The sequence below is a fragment of the Heterodontus francisci genome, chromosome X (assembly GCF_036365525.1).
Source record: "Heterodontus francisci isolate sHetFra1 chromosome X, sHetFra1.hap1, whole genome shotgun sequence".
NCBI classification, from domain to species: Eukaryota; Metazoa; Chordata; class Chondrichthyes; order Heterodontiformes; family Heterodontidae; genus Heterodontus; species Heterodontus francisci.
The window spans coordinates 17782568-17802688 of NC_090421.1; the positions used below are offsets into that span (position 1 = coordinate 17782568).

At 50.3% G+C, this 20121-nt stretch overlaps 1 protein-coding gene across 3 annotated transcripts in view; it reads left to right on the forward strand.

Annotated features, from left to right (window-relative positions):
• The window catches only part of LOC137358728 (bridging integrator 2-like), a 194983-nt gene that overhangs the window by 83795 nt on the left and 91067 nt on the right, over positions 1 to 20121 (forward strand). For all 3 annotated transcript variants that reach the window (XM_068024988.1, XM_068024990.1, XM_068024989.1), the window contains 5 exons: positions 478 to 585; positions 6912 to 6997; positions 7851 to 7926; positions 16787 to 16869; positions 17770 to 19057. In XM_068024988.1, the coding sequence (XP_067881089.1) occupies positions 478 to 585; positions 6912 to 6997; positions 7851 to 7926; positions 16787 to 16869; positions 17770 to 19057 (1641 nt within the window). The remainder of the gene's footprint in view (positions 1 to 477; positions 586 to 6911; positions 6998 to 7850; positions 7927 to 16786; positions 16870 to 17769; positions 19058 to 20121) is intronic.

The following is a 20121-nucleotide window of genomic DNA, read 5'->3' on the forward strand; positions in this document are numbered from 1 at the left end:
CCCTCATGGCCTCGCCCCTCCCTATTTCTGTAATCTCCTCCAGCCCCACAAGCCTCAGAGATATCTGCACTCCTCTAATTCTGGCCTCTTGAGCATCCCTGATTTTAATCACTCCACCATTGGTGGCCGTGCCTTCAGTTCCTAGGCCCCAAGCTCTGGAAACTTCTCTGCCTCTCCACCTCCTTTAGGTTGCTGCTTAAAACCTCCCTCTTTGACCGAGCTTTTGATCATCTGTCCTAATATCTCCTTAAGTGGCTCAGTGACAAATCTTGTTCCATAATGCTGCTGTGAAAGCCTTGGAACCTTTTATTACATTAAAGACACTATATAAATACAAGGTGTTGGTGGTGGCAATGAAGTCGTTCTCTCAGAAATAAACTCATCAGTATGGGTTAACACAAAATAACAAACCGCAGCGTGTCCCAGGGAAGTTAGACTCGGTGACTATTTAATCTGAATTCATTTTTGGCCTTTCAGAAGCGCATTGCAAAGCGAGGACGTAAACTGGTGGATTACGACAGCAGCCGACACCACCTTGAGTCACTGCAAAGTGCCAAAAAGAAAGATGAAGCAAAGATCACCAAGGTAACCCATAGATGGTGTAACCTCAGGGTTAAGCACTGCCCCTAGAGGCCAGGCAGACCCTGCCACCCCACTCCCAGAACTTCTGCCTCCATGGAAACATAATGAGGGTCCGACATTATCCCCTGGCCTGAACAGTAATGGAAGTGGGGTGGAGAGAGCGCTTCTACAGGCCTGAACCAGTGTGTATTGACCCTAGCGAATGGGGAGAAGTGTTACTGTGACCATGTGAGACAGCTGGATTAACATCAGTAGAGATACAGTCAGTAACACAGGGCGCTGCGGGGAGAGGAGTTACTGAGTGAGTGTGAGGGAGCTGGATTATCAGTAGAGATACAATCAATAACACAGGGTGCTGGGGGGAGAGGGGATACTGAGTGAGTGTGAGGGAGCTGGATTATCAGTAGAGATACAATCAATAACACAGGGTGCTGGGGGGAGAGGGGATACTGAGTGACAGTATGAGGGAGCTGGATTAACATCAGTTTAGATACAGTCAGTAACATAGGGCACTGGGGGAGAAGGGTTACAGAGTGACAGTGTGAGGGAGCTGGATTAACATCAGTAGTGTGTGACACTCACGTTATGTGCAACGATTGAAACTCCAAGAACTGAACCTGAAGAATTATAAAAATGGACTTTTGTTTTAAAAACAAGTGGGCAATGTGCTAAATAATGCTTGCCAAAGGTCAAAAGACCAAACTTTGTATATTCAAACTGACTACTATCTGGAAAGAATAAAAGAATACACTCAAAGCTAAGAGGTGTCAATTGTACCCATCCTAAACCCATCAAGAGACATTTTTGAAATGAATGGGTTCTTCTGAAACAATGAAGGTGTGAAGTAGCCACATCCCAGGCCATTGTCGGCTATTACGGGGAGGAAACAGAAGCAAAGGTGTGAAACCATTTTTGACCTTAAAAGTAGCTCTCTGGAGAGACAGAGAGAGAGAGAGAGAGAGAGACCCAGGAAAAAGCAACACAAAAGCTTGTCCAGCTAAGAGCTGGGAGAAAATCCAACAAGCAAGAAGGAAGGCGCCCTGCTGCGAATTCTTAATTTCTATTTGTGCGGCTGTGAACTGGAAGTGATCCCCTGTCTTCAGACTAAACTTTGAACCAAAAAAGAAACGTACAAGCACCTCAGGCCTGCAACTAAACAGAACTTGACCTCCGAGAGAATTTAACAGGTTTACCGTGAACCCTGAAACCCTACCTCACTTCAAACCACTTACCCCTTTTCCTCTCTATCTGTCGCTTTGTGTGTGTGTGTGTGCGAGTGAATGTGTGAGTGGGTGCAGTTGTGACAATTTTGGGAGAAGGCATATTACTCAATAAATAATTAATCTTCTGTTTTAAACCTACAAGAAAACCTGTCGCTGTTTATTTGACAAGTAAAACACAAAGGGGTTAAACGTTAATAACAAAACACATGTGCTGTGGTCAGGTGGGATTTGACCAGTGGAAAGCACCCAAACCCCCCACCACCAGGCCATAACTAATTGGGGGCTTCAATGCCAGGATCCGAACCGCCAGACGAACGAGAGATCTGGAAAACGGGAGGAAAATTGGCCTCTAAAATTGTGGAAAAGTAAACAAACAGGTTTTCTTGTATTTGTTTTCTCTACAGTGCTAGAAACAAAGGACACGGCCGCATTTAATGTGAAGGAGTTTGTAGAGCAGGGAGAGATATCCCATGAAGAGAGGAGATGCAGTTTCAGAAAGAAAAGAAGAGAGAGAGAGTTTCAGACGGAAAAGGAAGAGAGAGAGTTTCAGCTTCAAATGGCAAAGGAAGAAAGGGAGTTTCAGAAGGAGAAAGGGAAGAGAGAGGCGAAACATTTTGAGTTAACAGGCTGCAAACCCAAAATGAAAATGTCACCAGCCACTCAAACCTTATCCCCAATTCAGAGCAAAACTTCAATGTACTGAGACACTCAAGACTATTGCCAAAATTTAATGAGGAGGAGGTTGAGTCATATTTTATCTCATTTGAGAAAATAACGACCAAGCTAAAATGGCCAAAAGAATTTTGGACTGTCTTCTTACAAGGCGACTTTGTGGGTAGGGTTTGTGAAGCTTTTTTCCCTGTTATCAGAAGAGAGTACCTCTGATTATGAACAAATTAAAAATATAGAAATGCATATAAGTTCGTACCTGAAGCATATAAACAGAAGTTCAGACATACCATAAAAAGGCCCGCACAGACTTACATTGAATTCGAAAGAATTAAACACATGGCGTTCAATTGTTAGATACAATCTCTCAAACTAGAACCCTCATATGAAAATTTGAGAGAAGTGATGTTGCTGGAAGAATTTAAAAATAGCATCCCAGTTAGGTATCAAAACTCACATTGAAGAACAAAGAGTTACAAGGCTAAGAGAAGCAGCAAAAATGGCTGATGACTATGTGTTAATACACAAATCACTAACTCAGAATAAATTTGGGTCCAGTAACTCTTACAGGCTAGGGAGAGATAGCAGGGATGCAGAGGAAGCAGAAATGGGCTCAAGAGAAAATGAGAGTAGGGAAGGAAAACCAGATCAGTCTCCAACTTTTAAAAGAAGGAACCCAGGGGATAAACCAATAGGGGCACACCCAACATGTTTCTAGTATGGGAAATCTGGGCATGTCCAGGCAAATTGTTGGTATTCCAAAAAAACAAGAGGTGCTGCAGTCAAACCAGTGCCTGTGGCTATGAAAGTGGTAAGCCTGTGCTCTATTATAACTCAAGAACAGAACACATACCAGAACCTTTTACAAAAAGGAAAAATGACTCCTTTTGTATCCCAGGCAGTAAAATAACCATCCTCAGGGATACTGGTTGTTTTCAAACCCTACTGGCAGTCAGGTTTACAGAAATGCCACATGAAAGCAGAACAAATACCACAGTATTGGTAAGAGGGCTTCCTGGCAAATGCTTGAAGGTTCCCCGAGTTAAAGTTTACCTACAGTGTATGTTGGGCACTGGCATAGTGACGGGTGGGATCATTCTGCGCATACCGATACAGGGTGTCGACCTATTGCTGGGCAATGACGTGGTAGGAAGCACAGTATTGTTACCAGAGGGTCCAGAACAGTTCGTGGAGACTGGAGAAACTGAGGGGAGCAAACAAAACTCTGCACAGCTGCAGAGGGCTGAGAACGTCCCAAAAATCCCACAGTGGGTGATCGGACCAGTGAAGATTAAAGAGGCTAAAGGAAAATCAGTGAAATTTTAAAAGGCCAAGATAGAGCCAGAAGAATTTAAAGCAGCAAAGGTTGAAGGAAAAGCACCAGAGACATAGTTAGCTGAAACCTTCTTTAAAGATTTAAATAGGGACAAGGAAAGTTCCCAAACAGGCAAGCCAAGAGTGAGGGAGATGCCTCACTTAGTTGAAGTGCCACAGAGGAATACAGAAGAAGCTGGACAACCATCTGTGAGCAGTAGTGTCCCAGAGGACATAGGGCAGATTGGGGAACAACCCATCCCTGAAGTAAAAGAAAAAGGGAAGGTAAAATACCCTAAAGTGAACTAGACTTATGAAAGCCACCAGAAAACTAAAAGTGAAGTCAGCGTGTATGTGCCCACTGAAAAATTGAAGGGTCACTTTCTAAATCCTGAGCTAGCTGAACCCGGTCAAACAGATTCAGAACTCACTAGGGGCAAAGTGCAGGAGGAGAACCCAGACGCCTCACAGAGGCTAAAAAATAATTTATCACCCACTATTAGCTTAGAGATAAGAATTATCAATGAGCCAGAACCTGAACTATTAAACCCATGTGTTGTGGAAACAGCAGTTAAAGGGGTTAAAGCTTGCCCAAGCAGTGGGAATTGCAAAAAACCCAGAACAACGCAGTAATGGAAATTTGCATATCACAAGCCTTAGCACAGTAAAAATGGGAAGCAGATCAGAGATAACACCAACTGTTCTAAACAGAAGCTCTCCTGGGGCAAAACGTCAACTCCCAAAAAGGAAAATTCAGTTTATAATTGTGCTTCTTCCAAAGAAAGGATGATGTAAAACTCAAACTTGAATAAGAAATGGCTGTTGCAGACAATGCCAGCTGTAGCAGTTGTGAGATTAAGGTGTGGGGGCTTTGTGTGCAGTGGTGTGACTCCCATACCATCCTTCTTACTTTTTTCTTTCTTTCTTCCTAAACCAAAAATCCAAAAAACATAGAAATGAAATCCAAGGACTTTCATTTTTTTCCCTTTTGGGGGAGGTGTGATGCTCATGGAAAATGCAGCAATTGAAACAACAAGAGCTCAATGTGAAGAATTATAAAAATGGATTTCTAAAAAAGTAGACAATGAGCTAAAACATGGCCGCTGAAGGCCAAAAGACGAGGCTTTGTATATTCTAACTGTCTACTACCTGGTATGAACAAAAGAATACATTCCAAGCTAAGAGGTGTCAATTGTACCCATCCTAAACCCATCAAGAGACATTTTTGAATTGAACGGGTCCTTCTGAAACAAAGAAGGTGTGAAGTAGCCACATCCCAGGCCATTGTTGGTCACTACAGGGAGGAAAATCTCTGTTTCCCAAAAGAGGCAAAGGTGTGAAACCATTTTTGATCTTAAAAGTAGCTCTCTGGAAAAGAGAGGAGAGGGACCCAGGAAGAAGCCTCACCGAAAGCTTATCCAGCTAAGAGCTGGGAGAAAAATCCACAAGCAGGAAGGAAGGCGCCCTGCTGCGAATTCTTAATTTCTATTTGTGCAGCTGTGAACTGGAAGTGATCCCGTCTTCAAACTGAACTTTGAACCAAAAGAGAAACGTACAAACACCTCAGGCCTGCAACTAAGGAGAACTTGACCTCCGAGAGAATTCAACAGGTTTACCGTGAACCCTGAAACCCTACCTCACTTCAAACCACTTACCCCTTTTCCTGTCTATCTGTCTCTTTGTGTGTGTGTGCGCCGAGTGAATGCGTAGGTGGGTGCAGTTGCGACAAATTCGGGATAAGGTGTATTGATCAATAAATAATTAACCTTCTGTTTTAAACCTAGAAGAAAACCTGTCAAGGTCTGTTTATGTGACAAACAAAACACAAAGGAGTTGAAACCCTAATAGCAAAACACACTTGCTGCAGTCAGGTGGGAGTTGAACAGTGGTAACCACCCAAACCCCACACCGCCATAACAACAGATACAGTCAGTAACACAGGGTGCTGGGGGGAGAGGGGTTACTGAGTGACAGTGTGAGGGAGCTGCATTAACATCAGTAGAGATACAGTCAGTAACACAGGGCGCTGGAGAGAGAGGGGTTACTGAGTGACAGTGTGAGGGAGCTGGATTAACATCAGTAGAGATACAGTCAGTAACAAAGGGCGCTGGGGAGAGAGGGGTTACTGAGTGACAGTGTGAGGGAGCTGCATTAACATCAGTAGAGATACAGTCAGTAACACAGGGCGCTGGAGAGAGAGGGGTTACTGAGTGACAGTGTGAGGGACCTGGATTAACATCAGTAGAGATACAGTCAGTAACACAGGGCGCTGGAGAGAGAGGGGTTACTGAGTGACAGTGTGAGGGAGCTGGATTAACATCAGTAGAGATACAGTCAGTAACACACGGTGATGGGTGAGAGAGGGGTTACTGAGTGACAGTGTGAGGGAGCTGGATTAACATCAGTAGAGATACAGTCAGTAACACAGGGCGCTGGGGAGAGAGGGGTTACTGAGTGACAGTGTGAGGGAGCTGGATTAACATCAGTAGAGATACAGTCAGTACCACACGGCGCTGGGTGAGAGAGAGGTTACTGAGTGACAGTATGAGGGAACTGGATAGTAACACAGGGCGATGGAGAGAGAGGGGTTACTGAGTGACAGTGTGAGGGAGCTGGATAGTAACACAGGGCGATGGTGAGAGAGGGGTTACTGAGTGACAGTGTGAGGGAGCTGGATAGTAACACAGGGCGATGGTGAGAGAGGGGTTACTGAGTGACAGTGTGAGGGAACTGGATAGTAACACAGGGCGATGGAGAGAGAGGGGTTACTGAGTGACAGTGTGAGGGAGCTGGATAGTAACACAGGGCAATGGTGAGAGAGGGGTTACTGAGTGACAGTGTGAGGGAACTGGATAGTAACACAGGGCGATGGAGAGAGAGGGGTTACTGAGTGACAGTGTGAGGGAGCTGGATTAACATCAGTAGAGATACAGTTAGTAACACAGGGCACTGGGGGAAGAGGGGTTACTGAGTGATAGTGTGAGGGAGCTGGATTAACATCAGTAGAGATACAGTCAGTAACACAGGGCACTGAGGGGGAGAGGGGTTACTGAGTGACAGTGTGTAGAAACATGTGTGTTGGGTGAATGAGCAGTGTTACATACCTGACCCCTTGTGTTTCAGGCTGAAGAGGAATTTATTAATGCCCAGAATGAGTTTGAAGAACTAAATGCTCAGCTTCGGGAGGAGCTCCCTGTGCTTTGGAACAGGTACAGTTCTGGAATCATGATGCACTTTATTAGAAAGAATGTCAGCAGAGAACCATCCTCAGACAGTCATTCGAAGGTGTCGTCTTGGATAGGCTTCCTAGTCCAGTCAAACCCTGAATTGTTCTCTAAGAGTTATATGCAGTGAACCTGAAATGGAATTCTGAATCGTTTGGCTCTGAGGGACACGTAGCGGAAAATAGGGCTTCTTGAAGAAATTATTTATTTCGGATAATGAACCATTTCTGTCCAGGTTTCAGTTCAATGTGTTCATACACTGGTACTTTAATCATATTGCTGGTGTGCATTGAACATGCTTCATAGACTTTGCTGGCACCTTGTGACAGAACCTGGCTCTCAGGACTGGTTTCCAATTTCTTTGGCCGATGTTCTGACTGTCACACTTGATTAACTTATCCCTCTCACAAAATGGGCTGAAGGGTACCCACAGCATACCTGTGTGATATCTGCCAGCACAAGCGAGGGATGCATCTCCTCGCACTGCGGGAATACCAGTCAAACCTGACTGTCTTTTGAGTGAAGCGAGTTGACACAAGCACCCTCAGTAAAACCCAAATGACCCTAAAGTCAGCACAGCCAGTGGTTGCAAGCTGTCCTTGTACCTCAGGGCAGATAGAAGAGCTGTTCAAAATGGGTTGGTGCGAAACTGGCCAGGAGCAGGGGTGCTAAGCATTGCATTGACTTCAACAGAAATAGTTCTTGGGCCTCTCCTCAATGATCAGCAAATGCAATTCCATCTAATTTGTGTCCCCGTCTATGTCCACTTTCACGCCCCAAGTGTTTCAAATGGTGAACCACCTTTTGTGACAGCTAAACATGACTTCTTTTGTTACAGCCGCATTGGATGCTACGTGACCATATTTCAGAACATGTCCAATTTACGGGACATTTTCTACCAGGAAATGAGCAAGGTAAGAATGGCTGAGTCTGACATGTGGAACTGGCATGTGTTAAACAATCAGGAGAGCCTGAACTTTCGAACACCAGACAAACTGCAAGAGTAACAGGAGTTTAAAAATCGCTGAACGTGCAGCAATCTGACTATACATTACTCTGTATCAAACCCCGTTTTTTTTATTTTCTTTTTTTTTATTCCCAATCACAGAGGAGCCAATCCCCGTTCTGTACCTGCCCTGGGAGTGTTTGATGGGGACAGTGTAGAGGGAGCTTTACTCTGTATCTAACCCCGTACTGTACCTGTCCTGGGAGTGTTTGATGGGGACAGTGCAGAGGGAGCTTTACTCTGTATCTAACCCCGTACTGTACCTGTCCTGGGAGTGTTTGATGGGGACAGTGCAGAGGGAGCTTTACTCTGTATCTAACCCCGTACTGTACCTGTCCTGGGAGTGTTTGATGGGGACAGTGTAGAGGGAGCTATACTCTGTATCTAACCCATTTTTTCTTTACATCGAGGGGGCCTTTATTCCTCAGGCCCCCTTTATATACATATTTACAGTTTTAAAATAACTTTATTAAAACCAGATAAATAAACAAAAAACTCAAATTAAAATGCCATTCTCGGCGTCGACGATGCACTCCAGTCCCTGCGGTGCCCATCGATCGCGGAAGGCCTTAAGCGTACCGGCGGACACAGCATGCTCCTTCTCCAGGGACACCCGGGCGCGAACGTAACCACGGAAGAGGGGCAGGCAATCGGGGAGGACGGACCCCCCCCGACGGCCCGCAACCTGGACCTGTGAATTGCCACCTTGGCCAGGCCCAGGAGCAGACCGATGAGGAGATCCTCCTCCCGACCCAAGCCCCTCCGCACCGGGTGCCCAAAGATCAGGAGCGTGGGACTGAAGTGCAGCCAGAATTTGAGGAGCAGCCCCTTCAGATACTCAAAGAGGGGCTGCAACCTCGCACACTCCATGTAAACGTGGAACACGGACTCGTCCAGGCCACAGAAAGTACAGGAGGCCTGGGAGTCCGTGAACCTACTTAAAAGTCTATTGCACGGGACTGCTCTGTGCAGCACCCTCCATCCCAGGTCCCCGATGTAAAGGGGGAAGACTCCCGCGTAGAGAGACCTCCATCGGGGTTTCCCCTCGCCGCCAGATGGCAACGCGGACCGCCAGGGCGTGTCCGGCCGGCTGACGAGGGCGAGGAAGTGGAGAGTGTGCAGGAGCAGCCCGTACAGGAAACCCCTCCGTGCCATTCCAATCGGCTCGAGAGACGGCTCGGGTTGTGCGGGACCGGCTCCCGAGGAGGGTTTCGGGGCCTGGGTCCGATGAGCAGTTCCGGCCGAGCGGGAGTCAGCTCGGTCGGGATCGCTCCGCACTCCCGAGCCCCCTCGCCACCCGCAGTGAGGGGCGTCCCGGGGGTTTCGGCTACTCCTCCGCCCGCCGGACCGTCCCCGGAGTCGGCCGCCCGGACAGCCGAGGCGCTCTCCTCCGCCGGCAGGGGAGCGCCCTGACTGGAGGCGACCATGTTCCAGACTCGGAATAGATCCCGGTAAAAGACAGGCAACTCCCTCAGAGAGGCGCGGCTAACGGACTCCACCGGGAGCTGCGCGTCGTCTTGAAGGCAGTGACACTGGCGGAAAAAATACGTCGCCAGCGCACACCATCTGGGAGGACGCTCGACGTACAGGTATCACTGCAGGGTCCGAAGGCGGAGAGTCGCAGCCTGGGTGCGGACGCACACCAGCGACTGACCGCCCTCCTCAATCGGGAGACTCAGGACCGCGGCAGAGACCCAGTGTTTCCTTGCCCCAGAAGAAATCGACTAGTTTTTTCTGGATCTTGGTGGCAAATACAGGGGGCGGGGCCAAAGTGACCAACCGGTACCACAACATGGAGGCCACCAGTTGGTTTATGACCAACGCTCGGCCCCTGTAGGGGCGGTCCTGTCCAGCGCCCCAGCCGAGCGGTGACTTTCGCCTCCAACTCCTGCCAGTTTGCCGGCCAGGATTCCTCAGCGGGGCTAAGGTGGACTCCCAGATAGAGGAGGTGCGTGGTGCTCCACGCAAAAGGTGTCATCTCCTCCGGCAGGGAGTCCACCCGCCACTGACCAACCAGGAGTCCAGAACATTTCTCCCAATTGATCCTCGCGGAGGACGCGACAGAAAAGGTCTGCTGGCAGTCGCGCATCCTCCGCAAGTCAACGGGATCTGTGATTGCGAGGAGCACGTCGTCGGCGTAAGCCGAGAGGACGACCCGCATGGCCGGCTCGCGCAGAGCCAATCCCGTCAACCTCCTGCGAAGCAGGCACAGGAAGGGCTCCACGCAGATGGTATACAATTGGCCGGACATGGGGCATCCCTGACGCACTCCTCTCCCAAAGCGAAGGGGCGCCGTCAAGGACCCGTTAACTTTGACTAGACACTCTGCGGCGGCATATAAAAGTCGGACCTGGGCCACAAAATGCGGCCCGAGTTCGAAGGCGCGCAGAGTCCCGAAAAGGTAATCGTGATCCACCCTGTCGAACGCCTTCTCCTGATCGAGGGAGAGAAAGGCGACCGACTGACCAGTCCTCTGGGAAAGATGGATCAGGTCCCGGACCAGGTGGATGTTGTCCTGGATGGACCGGCCCGGGACCGTGGAGGACTGGTCGGGGTGGATCATGTGGGCCAGCACGGAGCCCAGGCGGGTAGACATAGCCCGGGCAAAGATCTTATAATCCGTGCTGAGGAGGGAGACCGGACGCCAGTTTTTAAGCAGGCGGAGGTCGCCCCTCTTCGGCAGCAGGACGATGACCGCCCTGCGCCACGAGAGGGGCATCTCCCCGGTCGCCAGGCTTTCCCCCAGGACCCGCGCGTAATCGTCCCCCAAGACGTCCCAGAACGCCCTGAGGAACTCCACGGTCAACCCATCCAGCCCTGGGGATTTGCCCCTCGAGAGCTGGTGGAGGGTGCCGGTCAGCTCTGCCAACGTGAACGGAGCCTCCAATCCTTCGGCGCCCTCCGGGCTGACCTGCGGCAGGTCCTCCCACAAAACTCTGCGCACATCCTCGCTGGACGGATCTGGAGAGAACAACGCACTGTAATAAGTATGAACCAGGAGGCCCATTCCCTCCGGATCCGTGATGGAGGATCCGTCGTCGGCCAGCAGCTCGACCCCCCGCCATTTTTCCAGCGAGTAGAAGAAGGGTGAGGCGCGGTCCAAATCTTCCAGGATCTGGATCCGCGACCTCACGTACGCGCCTCGGGACCCTGTGAGCTGCAGGTCCCTCAGCGCGCCCTTCTTCTCTTTGTACGCCTGCCACAGGGCCGGGTCCACGACGGCATGACCGAGGCGGGACTCCAAGTCGAGCACCTCCCTCTCAAGGCGCCCGGTCTCGGCTTCCCGCCTCTTGGTCGACCCCTTCGCGTACTCCTGACAGAAGACGCGGATGTGAGTCTTGCCCACATCCCACCATAGCCTCAAGGAGGGGAAGCCCCCCTGCTTCCTTCTCCAGTTGGCCCAGAATCGACAGAACGAGTCCCGAAATCGCACGTCCTCCAGCAGCCGGTTGTTAAAGTGCCAGTACGCGGACCCCGCCTGCGTGCGTAGCGGAGTGAACTCCGCCCACACCAGGCGGTGGTCCGAGCACGGCACCAGCCGCACGGAGGCCGCCGAGACGCGGGAGACGTACGCCTGCGAAATGTAGAGGCGGTCGATTCGCGACCCCCCTCCTCCAGACCTCCACGTGAAGGCGCTGGAGTCGGGATGGAGATTCCGCCAGACGTCCACCAAGTTAAGGGAGCTGATCAGTCCCCTCAACTTCTCCACCGACGCTTGGCCGCGCTGGGGACCGGAGCAATCCCCCACCTCGAGGGTGCAGTTAAAATCCCCCCCGAGGATGATGCACTCGCTGCTATCGATGGAGCTCAAGAGAGCGGACACTTCTTCAAAGAAGCGCGCTTGCAACGCGCCGGGCCTGGGCGCGTACACGTTCACAAAGTGGAGCGGCACGCTACCCAAAAGAACGGCGAGGTGGAGCAAGCGGCCCGGCACTAGCTCCTTGACCCCCAAGATCTCCGGCCAACAAGATAGCCACCCCACTAGAAATAGGGGTGAGGTGACTCATGTAGACCCCACCCTGCCACTCCAGGAGCCAGGTGGCTTTGTCTCCCAGAACGGTGTGGGTTTCCTGCAGAAAGCTCACCGCGTATCTCCCTTCCCTAAGGACTGAGAGATTGTGAAATCTGCAGTGAGACCTCCTGCTGCCGTTGATGTTGAGGCTGGCTATGGTTATCTTCATGTCAAAGGTGCTTAAAACCCGTCACCAACAGCTCACTGTGAGGAGGGAGTGGAAGTGCACCTGGCCTTCCACTCCCCCAGCAACCCATTGAGGAACACATTAAACCGGCGCCTCTCAACCAGTTTCACGCCCGCGCGCTTGCCCGTTATCTTCAGGGCAGCACGGACGGACTGGATGATCAGCGCCAGATTCGACCAGCGGTCGAGGGCCAGCTGAACTTTATTGCGGCAGCCCCTGCAAACCGCGAGGAAATCCCGGAGTTCTGCCGTGGGGATGAGAGGAGATTCGGTGGGAGGCACAAGGGACTCCACCACCTCACTGGCGATGGAATCAAGATCATCCTCCGTGCCCCACACCGAATCCCCATCCTCCTCCGGGTCGTCACCGCCAGCGGCCGACACATCCACCACACACTGTGGGGCGGACGCCCCGGCCGCGCCAGCTGGTCCCGCCTCCGTCACGATCCCACCCCCAGGATCGATGGCGGAGGAGTCCTCTCTGGGTTCTATTGTAAAACTGGAGCCTGTGGGCGCCAGCAGCCCAGGACCCCCCTCCACCTCCGTCCCCAGGCCAACGAGTGGTCCAGGGGAGACATAAGATCCCAACTCCGGAAATCCAGCCGGAGCCGAGACCGGAGGCGGAGAGAGGAGGCCATCTCCCCCTCTGCCAGCACCCACAGGTCCAGCAGATGGGGCAGCATTCTCAGTTTTCACCAGGTCGGGTGTCTCCTGGTTGGTGGTGGACTCCGGCTGGGAGGGCTGACACTCTGGGGCGTCGCCCTCCCCTTCATTCAGGGCACCCGACCCAGTAGCAGTGGCGGAATGGGCGGCGTCCCCAGGCTCCCCCATCACAAGCAGGGCCCCACTTACTCCTTCAGGAGGGGCCTCATGTACCGGGGCCTTCCCCTCCCCTCCATCCTGAGGAATAGGGAGCTCCTGCCCGGACTTTGCAGCCTTGATGTTGGTGGTGGTAGGGGGAACCTGAGGACCCGAAACTGGAGGCAGCTCCCCCCCAACAGATGGGCCCTGCACCTCAGGGCCCTGTGTTATTTCTGTGGAGGGGTGCCTTCTCCTCTTTTTCCCACTAGCGCGCGGAGGCTCAGAGACCTCCATGTCATCAGAGGCCTCCACCTCCGCACCCTTTTTTTCCTTTTTATTCACCCTGGGCCTGAGCCCAGCCCTGGGACAGGTGGATTCCATGGGAATGGGCTTTGGGCTGAGCTCAGGCTCGGGTTGAGTCAAAGTGTCCAGGGGACGCGCCTCATGATGTTTCTTTTTTCCCCGCGTCTTCCTTCTGCTCGGACGGACGCTCCCCTCCACAGCCTCCGGAACCGACTGAGCGGCGTCTATTGGATGTGTGGGGGGAGTGGGAGGAGGTGCTGTGGAACCACTCTGGGCCGCCGAGGTGGAGCTGGCGGCCGGGAAGTTGGGGCAGTTCTTCCGAACATGCCCCACCCCCTTGCAGACGTGGCACCGCGCCCCATCCGAGGTCCGGAAGACGCGGTAAGCCGTCCCCTGAAACTCTATACCGAAGTGGCCCTCCAAGACCTCCTCCCGCGCCAGCTGCATGAATAGCTGGCGGCGGAAGGAGTACACATGTCGGAGGCTGTGCTCCCGAAGACCGAGCGGGACTGGGGTGATCCCTGACCTCACCTCCCCCAGATGGTGTTGGTGGGGGAGGAGGAGCTCATCAGGAATGAAGGGTGGGACGTTCGACAAGGTTACCCGATGTGCAGTGGCCCCCAGAGGGTCCACTGGCAGGAAAATCCCACCCACTGTGAGCCCCGTACTTAGGGCGAGGGACACAGCCCGCTCGGTCTTCAGGAAGAACACAGCCTTCCCATACATCTTTGAGGCTGCAACAATGGCCGAGGGGCCGACAACCACGGCCATTGCCTTAACACAAGCCTCAATAGTCATATTAGGATGATTGTAACTCTTTACCCCATGCTTTGATGTTAAGATTTTAAATGGTGACGGGGCCACAGGAGCAGCTGTCGCAGCTGCTGCAGCATAGGAGGGCCCCGCCACCGGAGAGGACTGAGAAGTCATGGGGCAGAAGAGTTACAGGCACTTTGCTGAGAGAAAAAAAAAGAGCAAATACAATAAATCAAAAAAGCAACATTGAAAGGATGTAGCACAGGGGAAGAGGCTGAGGGAGAGGAAGGCCCGGAGGACTCAGTCTTTGTTGGTATTTTAAAGAAGTCTTGTAGCTGGTCTTCCAGTTGGGAGGGTGGGGTGATGTCTTCACCTGGGTCAGCTGTGAGCTGCCAAGGCACATGCCTCCTTCGATGTTCAGATAAGAGAAGTCTCTTCACCTGGGCAGCTCCAGCTGTCCCAGGCTTAGTAGTTGGGGTGGGGTGGGGTGGGGTGGGGAGGGGAGGGAGCTCCCTATCCAAAGATGTTAAACACAGGAGCTCCCTATTGAACAATACAGCCCCACCCAAGGTCTTCAGGTCTTTTCTTTCCCCACCCCCAACAATCAATGAAAAAGACTTCAGGATAAAACAAACTCACAAAAGAGCTTCCAGTTCTCTGCCTTCCTTCCTTTGTTGAAATTTGGAAAAAACTTTTGTTTCAGTTTGAATCTCCCTCTTGCAGCAGTCACACAGCCTGCAGCCTCCAACCTGTGCACACAGCCACAGTCAGCTGTACCTCGTTGATGCACTCAGGCTCCCAAATCAGAGAGCAGCCAATCCCAGTTTTTTTTTGTAGAGGGAGCTTTACTCTGTATCTAACCCCCGTTTTTTTTTCTTTTTCGAGGGGGCCTTTATACCCCAGGCCCCCTTTATATATTTTTTATATGTCGAGGGGGCCTTTATTCCTCAGGCCCCCTTTATATACACACATATTTTTAAAATAACTTTATTAAAACCAGATAAATAAACAAAAAAAAAACTCAAATTAAAATGCCATTCTTGGCGTCGACAATGCACTCCAGTCCCTGCGGTGCCCACCGGTCGCGGAAGGCCTCAAGCGTACCGGCGGACACTGCATGCTCCTTTTCCAGGGACACCCGGGCGCGAACGTAACCGCGGAAGAGGGGCAGGCAATCGGGGAGGACGGACCCCCCGACGGCCCGCAACCTGGACCTGTGAATTGCCACCTTGGCCAGGCCCAGCCAATCCCAGTTTTTTTTTTTTTCTTTTTTTTTCTTTTTTTTTTAAGGTGGCCTTTATACCCCAGGCCCCTTTCATATATTTTATGTCGAGAGGGGCCTTTATTCCTCAGGCCCCCTTTATATACACACTTATATTTTTAAAATAACTTTATTAAAACCAGATAAATAAACAAAAAAAACTCAAATTAAAATGCCATTCTCGGCGTCGACGATGCACTCCAGTCCCTGCGGTGCCCACCGGTCGCGGAAGGCCTCAAGCGTACCGGCGGACACCGCATGCTCCTTTTCCAGGGACACCCGGGCGCGAACGTAACCGCGGAAGAGGGGCAGGCAATCGGGGAGGACGGACCCCCCGACGGCCCGCAACCTGGACCTGTGAATTGCCACCTTGGCCAGGCCCAGCCAATCCCAGTGCTGTACCTGTCCTGGGAGTGTTTGATGGGGACAGTGTAGAGGGAGCTTTACTCAGTACCTAACCCCCATTTTTTTTTTGTTTTTTTCTCTTTGTAGAGGGAGCTTTACTCTGTATCTAACCAATGCTGTACCTGTCCTGGGAGTGCTTGATGGGGACAGTGTGGAGGGAGCTTTACTCTGTATCTAATCCCGTACTGTACCTGTCCTGGGAGTGTTTGATGAGGACAGTGTAGAGGGAGATTTACTCAGTACCTAACCCCCGTTTTTTTTTTTTTTCTCTTTGTAGAGGGAGCTTTACTCTGTATCTAACCAATGCTGTACCTGTCCTGGGAGTGCTTGATGGGGACAGTGTGGAGGGAGCTTTACTCTGTATCTAATCCCGTACTGTACCTGTCCTGGGAGTGTTTGATGAGGACAGTGTAGAGGGAGATTTACTCAGTACCTAACCCCCGTTTTTTTTTTTTTTCTCTTTGTAGAGGGAGCTTTACTCTGTATCTAACCAATGCTGTACCTGTCCTGGGAGTGCTTGATGGGGACAGTGTGGAGGGAGCTTTACTCTGTATCTAACCCCGTACTGTACCTGTCCTGGGAGTGTTTGATGGGGACAGCGTAGAGGGAGATTTACTCTGTATCTAACCCTGTGCTGTACCTGCATTAGGAGTGTTTGATGGGGACAGTGTGGAGGGAGCTTTACTCAGTACCTAACCCCCGTTTTTTTTTTTCTCTTTGTAGAGGGAGCTTTACTCTGTATCTAACCAATGCTGTACCTGTCCTGGGAGTGCTTGATGGGGACAGTGTAGAGGGAGCTTTACTCTGTATCTAACCCTGTTTTGTTTTGGAGCTTTACTCTGTCTCTAACCCTGTTTTGTTTTGGAGCTTTACTCTGTCTCTAACCGGGAGCGATTGAATTTGACATTGAACTCAAAGATGAATAGTTTTCCTTTCCCAGTACTGAAATTTCCTGTGATGATGCGACTGCTGATTGGACTGGGCCTCGTAATTCATCACTTCATGTGTTCGCCCTCACTTCACAGCATGTTTGTGTCTTTGCAGCTGAACCAGTGCCTGTACTCTGTGATGACAAAGCTGGAGAGGCAGCACAGTACCAAGGTGTTTATCGTGAAGGGTGTTGCAGGGTGAGTTATTACAATTCCAGCACATCATAGCACTTTCTAAGAGTTCAGAGTTCTTACCATTGAATGGGGTGCCTGCTTGCACTGCCAGAGAATTCCCTTGCCAATCATTCTGAACAGCTGTAAAATCATACAATAATCCTGACGTCAATATCCAACCATTCATTGTTACCTTTGTGCTGGAAAAATACCAGGGAGAAATTCTGCACGAAAAAGTTCAGCTGGTAATACCTTCCCCCACTCAAAGTGCTATACATAATACCCTCCCCCACATTCACTGCATTACAGCTAAATTAATAAGTAGAACTGTGCAGCAAAATAACCTGCTCTCAGTTGAAAATGATTGATCATCTCTACTTGTGATAACTCACATTAACAAGTGGTAATGTCATGGACCAAAGAGAGCGAGACTCAATACTGCCCTTCGGGTAATTCTGCAACTGGTCATTATCTGTTCTTTAGTATTTTGGACGCCTAAGCCTCTCCTCCTTTTGTTTCTCTTGTCCTGAAGGTGCCAACAGGTACTGGCTGAACTTTTATGGGTATCAACTTCCATCTGGTACTTTACCCAAGTGGCCAGTTTTAGGTGTGAGCCCACACACGGTGTGTTTTTAGTTTATGTCCAGGGCAAAGTCCCATTGTGCCGTCACCCAACATCCAGTCTGACACCTGAGGGAGCAGAGGCCAATTCTCATCTTAGCACTCCTACCCCGGCTGAGTTCAGCTAATTCAACCTGGGGTCTTCTGGTCTGTGCTCTTTGTGGCTCAGGATGACCCCAGGCAGGGCTTTCACCTACTGAGCCACCAGGTGGGCTGTGTTGTTCTTTACGAACATCATTATTCAATCTCATATATGAACAATGTGAAAGATAATGTAAGGTACCTGTGTTTTATCTATTGCAGCAACAGGCGCTCATTGATTATCTCGTCACCAGTCAATCCTGCAAGTAGACTTTCAACCTCTTCAGAGAGCAGCTTTGAACAATCATTGGTGGCTGCCACCATATTGAAGGAAGAGGTCTCGCCTCCTGTAACAATATCCTCCACTGAAGTTGTGCCTCCACCAGCTCCAGCATCTAGCGAAGCAGCCCTTGAAACGACTGAACCACACAAAGAGACTGTCGTGTCACCATCCAACAAAGCTCCAAAACCTTCTCCACGTTTATCATTAAGTAAGATTGAGCCCCCAGCTCTACCTCCTTCTGAAACACCACCTCCTTCAGAAGAGTCACTGAATGATGTCCCAGCTGCTTCACCTCAAGATCGTTCATCCTCAACAGATCTCATACATGCTGAGAAGCCAAACTCTTCAGAAAATTCAAGGCTAGAGCCTTCTGGTCAAATGTTAGATACTCCTCCAGCCAAAGCACCTACAGGTGAACCCTCTCCTTCAGAAGCTACATTACTTGGATTGTCCAGTAATAATTTGGTCCACCCATCTACCACTGAAGAAAATCACTCAGAAATATTGTCTACCGATACCTCGCCATCTCCTCAAACCTCATCCACAGTTACTGTTGATGCTGGTGAAAAAACCGTCTCAACCATTGAAGACCTTTCATCTTCATCAACAACTCAAAATTCTTCTCCAGATCTAGCTACAGATCCTTCTCTAGCGACATCTACTGGGGAAATATCCCTGATGTTATGCTCTGCAACTCCCAAAGTCTCACAACCTGAGTCTGAAGTTCCAGGGTCGACTGAAGCCTTAGCTTCCTCTGAAGATCAGTCACCTAGCAAGGTGACCATGGAAGCTAGCCCTGTAGTGCTTGAAGCCTCAGAGCTTGAACGCAAAGTCCAGGTTTCTACTGAAGCCTCACCTTTCTCGGAGGATCAGCCATCTGGTGACGTGGCTCCTCAGGCCAGTCCTGTATCTCCCGGAACTGCAGAGGTTGAACCTGAAGTCCAAACCTCTACTGAAGCCATACCTTCCTCTGAGGACTACAAAACAAATGGGGTGACTGTCCCAGCCTGTCCTACAGCTCATGAAGTGTTACAACCTGAAGCACAAATTTGTATCGAAGGATTAATGTCTAACACTCCGAGCGAAGTGCCTGTTCCTTCAGTCTCCCTTTCAGCTGAGGACACTTTGACCTATACAGCAAATGGCTCCTCAGTTGCTCTGCAGGCTTCTGAACCTACCGTGACCTCTGATCCAACATCTGTCACTTCACCACAGCCGCCACCTCAGGTAACCTAGATAGAAAGACAACCACAAATATCTGGGAGAAATACATTTAAGGAACTGCTCACACCCTCATCTAGTAAATGCACATATATACTACAGAGTAATACAGGGCCAGAAGGTACCCCAGTCCCAACCTTGTGTTAGCTGCTGTTAGTTAACAGATTAAACAAAGCAAGTGATTCAGTTATCTATGGCAGCAGATGTCAATGAGCAGCCCCAGCCCTAAAAGGAGCATGTTGGTAACAACTGGGAATGTCTCCATTTTATGGTGATATATATAGACCCTTAAGCAGATCAAACCACAGCACGCATGCTCATATTTTAAACAGCTCTGAATTTACCGCATTCCAGCATAAAACATGTGTGACTTCTTTGAGGACATTACAAATAAAGTAGATAATGAAATTCCCTCTGATGCCGTTTATTTGGACTTTCAGAAAGCCCATCATTTCTACCTCCACATTTACCCTTTCTCTTTAATTTCTTTTCACATTAACCCTCCTAGACCTCTCTCTTCTATCATCATGCCTCCTTTCACTTCTCCACTCTCAGGTACTCTGCCCTCTTGCTTCCCTACCCCAACCCTTCCATTCTCCTCGACCTTCCTGCTCTCTTGCTGCTGTCCCAGGCTTGACTCCCTCTTAGGTAAGCCTGCAGCTTCTCTCTGTGCCTCTCTTGGCATCCTCTAAGGGGCACATCGAGGCACTTGGCCCTGCCTCATTGTGAGCAACAAACCTAATTACCCCATCCCACACTCTCATCAACCTTCCAGCCCAGTGCACCCACTGGGGGCTAATCTTGCCAATCTCTTTCCTTTCCAACTTGCCCCTCCCACTGCTGACCCTGTGGACTCTACCAGCCGATCAGCTCTCACCGCCCCTCGACGCATCTCTCTCCAAAATGTCCGTTCACTTGTAAACAAGGTCTTTGCCAGCCATGAACTTATTGTGGATGATTGCATCAACATCATGGCCGTAATGAAAACCTGGCTGAGGGGCGATGACACCTTTCCTCTTAATGAACCTCACTGCCTGGCTATATTTTCCACCACTTGCCCTGCCAAGACT